Below are 12,305 nucleotides of genomic sequence, written 5' to 3'. Positions count from 1 at the left end.
CTAACTCTCAGAGTTTCATTAGACTGTCTTTAAGTTAGATGATCATTAACTCTACAGGATTCAACCATGGTTATTTTTATTCTTTCAACTCTGTAAACCTGGAGCTTTTAAAGCAGACCAAGGCAGGCCAGCAGCACGGTTGAATTCTTGTACCAGCCTCCCCGAACAGGCGCCTAGGGGCTTTTCACAGTAACTTCATTGAAGCCTAATTGTGACAATAAGCGATTTTCATTTTCATTTCATTTCAGCAGTCAAGTACTATGACAATAGAAACTTAAATATACACACATCATTACAGGATTACAATTTTTTCCAAAACTTGATATACATTTCAATATTTTTTCTCATTGCATTTTCAGATTCACACACAGAGATCCCTAAATTAAGTTTTGGTGCCATAATAGGCATGGTGATGGCTGCTTTTATTCTGGGATTGTTCATTGGGATAAGTGCATGGTTGATCAAAAGGAGAGCTTGCAGGTAAATATTGTTTTTTAATGTTACCGGCACCGTTCGCAGTTTTGTCCATGGTCATGTGGATTAAAGTAAAGCAGATATGTGAATAGGTGATTCAAAATATTTCTATATCATTGTTCAAATGCGTATGATTATAATGAATGTTTACACCAGTAATGTAAATCTTCCTTTATTCGCTCCTCACAAATGTCATTTGGACATTTCTCCACTGTTACCGCTGAGATGACCTGGTTTTGCATCTCTGAATTACACAGAATCTAAGACATTGAATCTTTTAGGTTTCTGCCAAATTTATTTTCCATATCAATCAGCTCCAAGTTTTTATTTTTGAGTAATTATAGTAATATAAATAACCCGGTGCAAAGTAAGGAGTGGAATGTATGGCTTTATTCTGGTAATCTAAGTTATATCTCCAGCATCTGACCTATTTATTTTGATCTCACTAATTATATCTGACTATATTTGCTTTTGACTCTTGGTGTTACTTCTCTGTCGCTGAGCTGGCAACACTGTCCCAAGGATAATTAGTGATGGGCAAAAATAGTGCTGGACAAGCTGCCATGTCTGCTGAAAAAATAAAACAATATGGATGATGGCCGGTGCACATGCATTTACTTCCTTCTTGTTAACAAAACAATTTTCACTAAGAATAAGGCATTAACAAATATACTTTCAGTTCCAGATCATGAATTCAATATTAAATCTTCCTGAAAAGTTTACATTTTATTCCTTTGCACAACATTTGTTTAGGCTGAAAGATTCATCACAAGGACAATATGCTACGAACAGCAATGCAAACAGTAAGTGAAATACTTGCCATGTTGCTGTCGCACTGCAGAATATTTAGTGCTTTTTGATTTGAAGCTGTTATGGACCAGGGTTTAAAAATCCAAAGTATATCATGGAGTTCACTTGACCCACAACTGTTTATTGATTTTGGTTATGAGGAGCATAAGGGCCTACCTTTCAGGTGTTATTCTCAAGAGGCCTTAAGCATTTTAAATCAAAAACAAAGTTTATTCTACAAATTCAGTTAACATTTCTATAAAAACACACAGTAAACATTTTTATCAACTGCAAACATAAATACTCCATACACTTACAGTTCTCTCTATATATAACCCTTAATAACTTCCTTTCAACTGTTTCATTTTGATAACAACATCCAATAAACTAGTAAATCCTTTTACCAAAACAGTAGGGTTGAATTCTTTCCAAAAAACAGTTATCACTTTTAAATTATTCAGTGATCTGGACACCTTTTAATATGCAGAAAGAGAGACAAGAGAAACTTTCTTTGTCTGAATCCAGCATACAACTGTGTAAACCAAAAGTAAAACTCAGAGCCACAGCCAGCTCCTAACTCAAAACGAAAATAAAAGCCAGCACCACAGCCCAGCTCCACCCACACAATGACATCACTGAAGCCATTTCATAAGCACACATTTATTAAAGGGGCACTCTCATGACAAGGTTATTTTAAATAAGCATATATCAGAAATATATTTGAAGCTTTAATTTTGGACTATAATGTAAATAATTAATGAGTGCTTTGCAAATAATTGTCCACAGAACCCATTGCAGTTTTGAAAGCAAGTGATATCAGCATTTGTATCTATGAACATTCTGCTTGAGAGGTTTCCAACAAGACACTAACTTGTGAATGGTGAAAGGAAGCAATCTTTTATGCAAAGTATATCTTATGCAAATCCCTTGACATTTATAACATCTAATCTATATTTCTGCACATGTCTTCATATGATTGCATCATTTGACAGAGAGCTGCACATACTTAATATAAATTCAAAACGGGCAGCACGGTGGCACAGTGGTTTGCACTGCTGCCTCATGGCGCAGGTTCGATCCCGGCTCTGGGTCACTGTCCGTGTGGAGTTTGCACATTCTCCCCGTGTTTGCATGGGTTTTGCCCCCACAAGCCAAAGATGTACAGGGTAGGTGGATTGGCCACGCTAAGTTGCCCCTTAATTGAAAAAAAATGAATTGGGTACTCTAAATTAAAAAGAAAAAAGAAAAAAATATATAAATTCAAAACCTCAATGATTTATATCAGACTGCAGAGCTGTACTTGAGATGAACATTTTGCAGATATGAATAATTGTATTATCTTCTAATTGGGTGCTCAATTTGTAATATCATTCAGTTTCACAAGCAAATACATGTTGAATTATTGAGGCAATTTAACGTGTGTCTGAATGTAAAACAGATGAAGCTGCATCCGGAGCTCATTGTACACCTTTCCTGATTAATTTTGAGCAATGTATAATGGGAATACGAATCACTATCACTTATCTCATATAATTGCACAAAGTCAGAATCACTCTGAGTATTTGGCAGGTTAGACTATTTTGCATTCATTGTTTAAGGTCCTTCGAGTTGTACTCTGAAGTTGTAAAATTAATCTAACAAATCCAGTAATAATTATTTAATCCACATAGAATTCACTTCAAAACCAGAAACAAGAACAAGAAACAAAAACTGCAATTTGTTAGAATATGAAGCAACTGTTCTAACTTTGTTAACATCAAGAGTGGTTCAATGATTTAGGACTAATGCCATTCTCTACAAAAGGGTATATTGAAGATTTACTGGAATAGTGCCAGAGAAATATGGCTTCAGTTCCGTGGGGGAACTTGAGTTGCTCGGCTTATTCTTCTTAAAGCTTGGTGCAAAATTTCTGAGTTAAAAGAGATGTTCTATACTGCAAAATATGGCGATGGGTGAAATTATGAGAAACTGTTACAAATCACAGAGGACTAGTAAATAGTTGTTAAAGGTGCAATTTCATTAATGAAACAGACAGTGGAGAGATGCGTTACTTTCTCTTTAGGCAGCAAATTGCTGTCACCGGAACACATGGCATCAAATTCTGGTGGATGCAATTTGAACAGTGATATCACAAAGAGATTGAATAGACACTTAAAAGGCATAAAGAGAACTTACAAAAATATGGGGAATAGTCTGGCCAATGGATTAATTTGATAGGACTGGCAAAGTGGACAGAAATACTTCCTTCTGTGTTGTGTCAGTGTATGATTCTATGATCATATGATGTTCGTGGCTGATTAACTCTGTTGTATTCTCCCAGGAATCGCTGTTTCAAAAAGTGAGAATTCAGCAGCCACCTATGAAAATATCCCAAGAAAAGTGAAGGTTGGTGCAGTTATGTTAACACATGGTCACATTGCTGAGCTCATTCTAGAAACGTTAACAATGTTATTGCTCCTGCAGCCAAGGTAAAGTGGATTCACTCATAAACCAGACAAAGTCAACGGTTTCAATTCTCTTGGTCTTAGTCTATTAGTGAATCAGTTGGTCTTTGAGACGATCCAAAGATCTACCTGGTGCAAGATGGAATATTTGGGTTAATTTGCAATTTTGCCACTGGAAGGATAAACAAAGTGTATGTAAATTGCATATTCAGTGCCTTGTTGCTCTTCGTTTAACGCGTAAGAAAAAGGAACAGTCACCACTGAAATTTTATTAGGGGATGGTAATTTAGGTATAACATTTATTGTGGGATATGTGACATGTTAATTTTAGTAATTTCTGAAGTAATGACATGGATGTCTTAAGTACCTGATTACATTTTCTTTTGAAAATTGCATTTTCACAGGAGCAATCTACAAAACCACTTGATGAAAACTCTACTTACATGGTCAGGAAAATAATTGATGGTTTCCTCACAATCATTCAATTACTTGTTTTTTTTTATTACATTCTGTTGCTGTTCAATTAAATCAAACACTTTTTAAATTTTAACAGGGCTTAGACCTGCAGGATCGATCAGTTTACAGTGAACTAGGAGGTATGTGGGCAGAAAATGTCATAACTCACCAACCATCTTTTTTGAAAAGGCAAATGAAATGCATGCATTTCCATTTGTAAAAAAAACTTGCATAAAAATTAGGGGCAGGAGTCGGCCATCCTGGTCCTTCAAACTGGGTTCTCCATTTACTGGGGCCTCAATTCTACATTCTCACCGAGCCTCAATACCTTTTCACTCTCCTGTTAATCAGGAATTCATCTACCTCTGCTTTAAACATATTAAATGTCCCTACACCCACTGTACTCTGGGGAAAAGCATTCCAAGAATGCACAAACCTCTGAGAAAAGGGTAAAAAAGCTCCTCATCTCCTTTTTAAATAGATACTTCCTTATTTTAATCTGTGCCCACTAGTTCCAGTCTCTCTCAAAAGGGCCTCTACACTGTCAATGTCCCTGGTTTGTTCTCAGTGTAGAGATATCACACACATGGCAGTGGTTAATTCTGATCTGGAGGTGTCCACCTGATATTCAATGTCAATGGAATCTTGTAGGACTTGACACTGATGTACCCTGAATAGGGTGAAATGCATTTTTCCAGGAAGGACATGACAGAACTACTCCAGTTTATGAGCAAATCAAACTTTTCTGTGCTCACTCACATGCAGATGCAGGAGGCGATAAAGATGGCAAAGGGTATGTTGGCCTTCATAGTTAGAGGTTTCGAGGACAGGAGCAGGAATTATACTGGGCCTTGTTGAGGCCAAACCTGGAACATTGTGTGAAGTTTTGGTCTCTTTATCTGAGGAAAGATGTTCTTGCTCTTGAGGGAGCCCAGAGAAGGTCTACCAGATGGATTCCTGGCACAGCATGATTGGCATATGAGGAGAGATTGAATCAGCTAGGATTCTGTCCGGTAGAGTGCAGACGAATGAGGGGGATCTCAAAGAAACCTGTAAAATTCTAACAGAACTAAACAGGGTAGATGTAGGAAGGATGTTCCTGAAGGTCGTCCAGAACCAGGGGCCACATTCTGATGATACAGGTACACCATCTTGGTCTGAGATAGGGAGCCATTTCTTCACCAAGAAAGTGGTAGGCCTGTGGAATTTACAACCACTGAAAGCAGTGGAGGCCAAAATATTGTGTTTTCAAGAAGGAGTTAGACATAAGACTTGGGGCGAAGAGGATCAAAAAATAGGGGTGAAAGTGGGATTAGGGATTTAAACGATCAACCATGATCATAATGAATGGCGGAGCAGGCTGGAAGGACTGAATCGCCTATTCCTGCACCTATTCTTTCCTATATATTATTACCAAATCTCGTAACTTCAGTTTTAAAACTGTCCATTCAGAGCCATGAACACTGAATGACACTGGATAAAAGCAAATTACTGCAGATGCTGGAATCTGAAACGAAAGAGAAAATGCTGGAAAATCTCAGCAGGTCTGGCAGCATCTGTAGGGAGAGAAAAGAGCGAATGTTTCGAGTCCAATGACTCTTTGTCAAAGCTGACAGTCAGAGAATGCGGGGAATATTTATACTGTGGAGTGAGAATGAACGATGAGTCATAGCCACAGAAACCCAGGGAAACGGGATGCTAATAGCCACAGAAACCAAGGGAAAAGAGTGCTAATGGCAGTCCCCAGAGAGAACAAAAGGTGAGAAAGGCCAAACAGCAGAGAAACTAACATCAGAGGCTAAACTGTGATAGATGTAGATGTGGGGGGAGGGGAAGGGGGAAGCAAAGAGGAGAAAGGGTAAGGAAAGGTGGATAAGATTGGGGGTAGGGTTTCATATATATTAAGAAAGAGAAGAAAGAAAGAAATAGAACATATGAACATAGAACAGTACAGCACAGAACAGGCCCTTCGGCCCTCGATGTTGTGCCGAACAATGATCACCCCACGTAACCTGTATACCCGTAACCCAACAATCCCCCCATTAACCTTACACTACGGGCAATTTAGCATGGCCAATCCACCTAACCCGCACATCTTTGGACTGTGGGAGGAAACCGGAGCACCCGGAGGAAACCCACGCACACACGGGGAGGACGTGCAGACTCCACACAGACAGTGACCCAGCCGGGAATCGAACCTGGGACCCTGGAGCTGTGAAGCATTGATGCTAACCACCATGCTACCGTGAGGCCCACAAGAACATCTTTCCTCAGATAAAGAGACCAAAACTTCACACAATGTTCCAGGTTTGGCCTCAACAAGGCCCAGTATAAATGGTAAGAGACAGTTGAAATGAAATGGGATGAAAACAAATGGGTCTAGGTGGGGTAGAGCTAATCATCTGAAGTTGTTGAATTCAATGTTGAGACCGGAAGGCTGTAGTGTGCCTAACCGGAAGATGAGATGTTGTTCCTCCAGTTTGCATTGAGCTTCACTGGAACATTGCAGCAGGCCAAGGACAGACATGTGGGCATGAGAGCAGAGTCTTTTGTTAAAATGGCAAGCAATGGGAAGGTCGGGTCCTGAATGCGCACAGACCGAAGATGCTCAGCAAAGCCATCACCCAGTCTGCGTTGGTCTCTCTGATGAGAGGAGACCACATTGGGAGAAGTGAATGGAATAGACTAGATTGGAAGAGATGCAAGTGAAACGCTGCTTAACCTGGAATGAGTGTTTTGGGCCTGGGATGTTAAGCATGGAAGAGGTAAAGGGACAGGTGTTACACCTTCTGCGATTGCATGGAAAGGTGCCATGGGTGATGGGAGAGGTACTGGGTATGGTGGAGGAGTGGACAAGATTATCTCGGAGGGAAAGGTCTCTGCGGAATGCAGAGGGAGTGAAGGGAAGATGTGTTTGGTGGCGGCATCACGCTGAAGTTGGCGAAAATGGCGGAAGGAGGCTTGTGGGATGAAATGTGAGGATGAGGGGGACTCTAAACTTGTTCTGGGAGGGAGGGTAGGAGGCGATGGTAGTGGCGCGGGAGATGGGCTGCACACTGTTGAGGGCCCTGTCAACAACTGTAGGTGGGAAATCACGTTTGAGAAAGAAGGAACACATTTTTGAAGCACCATTTTGGAAAGTGGCATCATCGGAACAAATGCGACGGAGGTGAAGGAGTTGAGAGAAAGGGGTGGAGTCCTTACAGGGTATAGGGTGCGAAGAGCTGTAGTCCAGATAGCTGTGGGAGTCAGTGGGCTTGTAGTGGATATTAGTAGATAGTCTATTGCCGGAAATGGAGACAGAAAGATCAAGGCAGGGAAGAGAAATGTTTGAGATGGACCAGGTGAAAGTGATGGAGGCGTGGAAACTGGAAGCGAAGTTGATGAATTTTTCCAGGTCGGATGGAACATGAAGCGGCACCAAAATAGTCATCAATGTATTGGTAAAGGAGTTGTGGGAGAGGACCCGGGTTACCCTGGAACAAGGAATGTTCCAAATACCCCATCAAAAGACAAGCGTAGCTAGGACCCATGCAGGTACACATTGCTACACCTTTAACTTGGAGAAAATAGGATTAGTTAAAGGAGAAGTTGTTGAGAGATAGAACGAGTTCAACCAGGCGGAGAAGAGTGGTGGTGGATGGGAATTGGTGACAATGAACAGTCCATTGTACACGAGAATAAAGAATATAGTTTGGGTATATAGTGAACTGAGCATTCATGTTTGGATTATTTTCCAAAATGTTGCTGAATTGGAGAAAATATTTTTGACTTAATTCAAGATTCAAGCAAACTACTGAGAAATCTGATTTAAGATGATAATAATGATAAGATCCCGATTTGGGAATTTTCTTGTTTCCAAAGACATGTAGTGAGCACGAACAATCTTGATGATGCTTGCTCCAATTTGTTCTAAGTTATGACAGTAATCACATTAGATGGTGGGAAATGGGTGCATCTTGTTATGGATAAGGTGAGGGAGTGAACCACCAAAACCCTTGGTTCGATCGCTACTGTCTGCAATGAATAGAGGTTGGACATATGTTCTTTAATCCCTGAGCGTGTGGGCAATTTGAATAACGAACAACAATCTTTGTGGGTTTAAACAAAGACAATCCTTTATTGACACACAAAATCTAAAACGATGGCAGTCACTCACACAGCCACACACAAAAACACTTTGATAAAAAAATACTGTTGAATTGAACAGTGCACTTCTCCACGTCTTAGAAACAAAATTACTCGCTCATAATTCATGTGATTCTTCCATTCTGTAAAACGGGTTGGAGGCCTGTTGGGAATGGTATGTTCACTCCTGCAGTGTAGATTAGGTAGGTGCCACAGTCGGAATAATGTGTTGAACCGGTTATCAAGATACTCTCAGAGAGCTGGACTTTCTGCAGGTCGTGAAGTTAGTTTCATGTAGTCTCATTACCAGGACATCAATTTGCAGTATTTGTGTACCCGAAAAGGAAAAGCTTTAAGACCTCATGTTTTCATAATCTCTCCTTGCCATCCTTTTGCTATCCCTGCATATCTGTAGACAGCACATAAAGATTAAAAAGGCGATTCACTTGGCTGCCATATCAGCCGACTTCTCATAGCTCCCCTTTCCAAGTATGTTTTAGCCACAGGCTGTTTATTGATCAAAGACATTCCTCCTGAGAAGGATTAAGACAATCACTGACTTTATTTTTAAAATACTCAATCAATTCAGCAATGTCCTTTGGATAGTCTTAGGGTGTTACTGGAGATGACAGTAGCTCTAACATTCAAGATGTGGAGAGTAGAAAATTCAATGGTTGTGGACCTTGATCAAGAACTGCAACGCCATGACGTAAAATATACATGTATTTTGGCCCATCAGATCCTGTCATATGCTGCCAATTCTCACCATCCGTGCCAATCAGTCCACAATAGACCAATAAAACTGGAGAACCACAAGTTTACATATATATGTCAAAATCATTAGGAATTCATCTTCCATTAGGCATGCACTCCAATTGGTGGAGGACACAAGGAACAATCTTAATTGCTTCCAATGTGTAGCAGCCAGGCAAATTTAATTTCTGAGAATTCATCACATATTGCTTTCCAATGTGGCTTTGTGGAATATCCCCCATCAACAATCCACTACACACCGGCAGGAACCATACATAATCAATAAAAAAAGTTGCTATTTCCCAAATGTGATGCATTTCGCCACAATTATTCATGCATTGAATGAACATTATTTCCACTTTTTGCTTCCACAGGCATTAACTTAATTGATGCCTCTCAGGGCACTGTGGGCTTATGACACCGGTCAACAGAAGTACAACAAATTTATGAAGATGCTGTTCCAAGGACTTAACCTGGAATAAGTGATTCCTTTTATATGTGATTTTGGTCTTCTCTAATTTCATCTTGCCTTCTGTAAGGAATGGGTTAATTCTGCTAAGGATACTTGGCAGCCTTCTATTGCCAGGATGTTTACTGGAACATAAAGTGCCAGATGTTCAAATTCAGACATTCATTCTCATGTCACACTATGCTTGTTTAATCCTTAATTTGTCCAACTATTTGCAACATCTTGCTGACTTTCCCAACTGCTTATCTATCAGACTTATTTACTTCACTGTATAAATATCAGACCCTTTTGCTCATTCGTTGGACTTCACCTCGGACCAGAATCGTGACAGGTGCCAGGAGCCAAATCCAGAAAGTCGCCACAGGTGCCAGGAGCCGAATCCCGAGAGTCATGACAGGTGCCAGGAGCCGAATCCCGAGAGTCATGACAGGTGCCAGGAGCCGAATCCCGAGAGTTGTGACAGGTGCCAGGAACCGAATCCCGAGAGTCGTGACAGGTGCCTGGAGCCGAATCCCGAGAGTTGTGACAGGTGCCAGGAACCGAATCACGAGAGTCGCGACAGGTGCCAAGAGCTGAATCTCAAAGTTTCCGTCAACCACCCAATGAGCAGAACGGCATGAGATTCTTGTTTTATATCCGTATTTGCATTGTTCTTATATTTTATTCTTATTTGTATTATTTTTAGGAATAAAGTTGAGTAGACAAACTTCTGTCATTGTTCTCTTTATTACATTGTGTCCGAATCACAAAGAACCTTTGGAGCAATCCAAGGCATCTTCTCTCCCCTAATCACAGACCTCACCCGAGCTCAATAAGCACCATCTTTCACACAAGCTCTGTTACTGAGATGCATCATCAGCTCTGGGCCTAGCCATATAACATGAGCTATTTTCATCACAATCTTACATGTGGCTGTCCAATTGTATTGTTGATTTTCTCGGGAAAGAAGAACTGTCACAAATCATCGACAAAGTAACTTTTAAACTGCTACCTGTCTCACCTTTGCTCCTCAATTCATCGTGATAGCTCTGCCGTTGTCAAAGTTCTCAGCTTTAGGTCTTATCTCCTATTCTCAACAAAAATTTTGCTCTACCCAATCCCATCGTTTGCTTTGGAACGACACTGCTCTTTGTTTCAGAGTGGTTCCATCTTTCTGCACACATCCAGTCGAGCTATCCTTCACCAGATCACAGTGTGAGCAACATTAAGCATCAAGTTCCTGTGACAAAACTGACAAATTTCTCTGGAATCAAGATGGATATAAGTACTAAGTGACATTTCATTTCAAATCAACAATTGGTGCCCTTCTTTCCTGCAGCACCATGACTGATGCCAGATTTAGTCTGTGACAGACCAATGTGACCTAATCATTCACAAATACCATTTTTACTTTTATCACACGACTTCTCTCTTAGCCCATAATGATTGAGTACTGTGGTGAACATTATCATGGAAAGACAAATACTTCGAGCTTAGATTCAAGAAATTTATTTGACACAAAATTTTGTGGAGAGGGCCATGGTCCAGCAAAATAACCATTCCACAGTACTCTGAATTATACAGTTGAAAACCATTATATTTATAGTGTGAAATAAACAACTTTGAAGAGATAAAACCTTGGGAACATACGCAAGAGGAGATCTGAATGTTTTACCCTTGGTTTAAAAACAATTCTCGTACGCATTTGTTATCTTTCGGAGGACTATGTGTTATCATAATAAGGCCGAGTCCAAAATACTAAGCAGTACTTTGTTTACGTTACCTGACCTACTTTTTTCGTTCAAAAGCAATGTTAAAACATAGTTAAGCATTCCCAGCATGCTTTAGCAAGTGCCTTTTCTTTAATAGCAACTAATATTAATGTATTCTCTAAGCGGGCAACTAATCCTCACATTAACTTCCCTTCCAAAAGTACACCAGTCTCTTCTAACATGACTCTTCAGGTGTCCAACTCATTCATTCACACATGCACAGACTCACCTTCTGCAATCTCCATATGCAGAACCCTCTCTCTCTCACCCACACACAAAGCCTCACCTTCCACAATCTGCCTCTGCAGAACTCTTTCTTTATCTGTCTCTCTCCCCTGCTAACACACACACACAGTCTCGCCATAAGCAATCAACCTCTGCTGGACCATCAAATCGTACACTGCACATGAATACTTCCTCGGAGTCTGAAGACTGTAGATATATCAGATTGCAATAAAATCAAAATACTGCAGATGCCGGAAATATGAAATTAAAAAGAAGAAAATGCAGGATAAACCCAACAGGTCTGGCAGCATCTGTTGAGAGAAATAGAGTTAAGGCTTCCAATCTAAATTACCCTTTGAAAGTTCACCCAGCATTTATCAAGAGTTTATCCAACATTCTCGGTTTCCTATCAGACTGTAATGTTTGTATTTTGTTGTGGGAGCGGCATTTTCAGAACCCCAAAATGTATCATGGAGTTCAACCAACCTCTCCCGTTAATGTATGGTTGCTTTTGAAGCACACGGCTTGGTCTCCAGGTGTGTTATTACAGTTATGGACACGTGGGTTTTTAAACACAAAACAATGTTTATTCCATGAATTCAACTTAACCTTTTTCCATAAAAATTGGATCCCTTGACACCCCTTACTTCAAAGATAACCCCAAAAATGGGGCTGGTTTAGCTCACAAGGCTAAATCGCTGGCTTTTAAAGCAGACCAAGCAGGCCAGCAGCACGGTTCGATTCCCGTACCAGCCTCCCTGGACAGGCGCCGGAATGTGGCGACTAGGGGCTTTTCACAGTAACTTCATTTGAAGC

General features: G+C 40.4%; 1 protein-coding gene across 3 annotated transcripts in view; it reads left to right on the top strand.

Annotated features, from left to right (window-relative positions):
• The window catches only part of LOC119974527 (carcinoembryonic antigen-related cell adhesion molecule 6-like), a 48,378-nt gene extending 38,159 nt beyond the window's left edge, over window positions 1-10,219 (top strand). For all 3 annotated transcript variants that reach the window (XM_038813481.1, XM_038813479.1, XM_038813480.1), the window contains 6 exons: window positions 360-480; window positions 1,228-1,277; window positions 3,584-3,648; window positions 4,112-4,153; window positions 4,261-4,303; window positions 9,419-10,219. In XM_038813481.1, the coding sequence (XP_038669409.1) occupies window positions 360-480; window positions 1,228-1,277; window positions 3,584-3,648; window positions 4,112-4,153; window positions 4,261-4,303; window positions 9,419-9,462 (365 nt within the window). In that variant the 3' untranslated portion in view covers window positions 9,463-10,219. The remainder of the gene's footprint in view (window positions 1-359; window positions 481-1,227; window positions 1,278-3,583; window positions 3,649-4,111; window positions 4,154-4,260; window positions 4,304-9,418) is intronic.
• Window positions 10,220-12,305: the final 2,086 nt, after the last annotated feature.

The sequence above is a fragment of the Scyliorhinus canicula genome, chromosome 12, assembly GCF_902713615.1.
Source record: "Scyliorhinus canicula chromosome 12, sScyCan1.1, whole genome shotgun sequence".
In the NCBI taxonomy this organism is placed as follows: domain Eukaryota; kingdom Metazoa; phylum Chordata; class Chondrichthyes; order Carcharhiniformes; family Scyliorhinidae; genus Scyliorhinus; species Scyliorhinus canicula.
The sequence above is the reverse complement of the archived record's forward strand: the minus strand, read 5'-3'. Positions and strand labels throughout refer to the sequence as shown.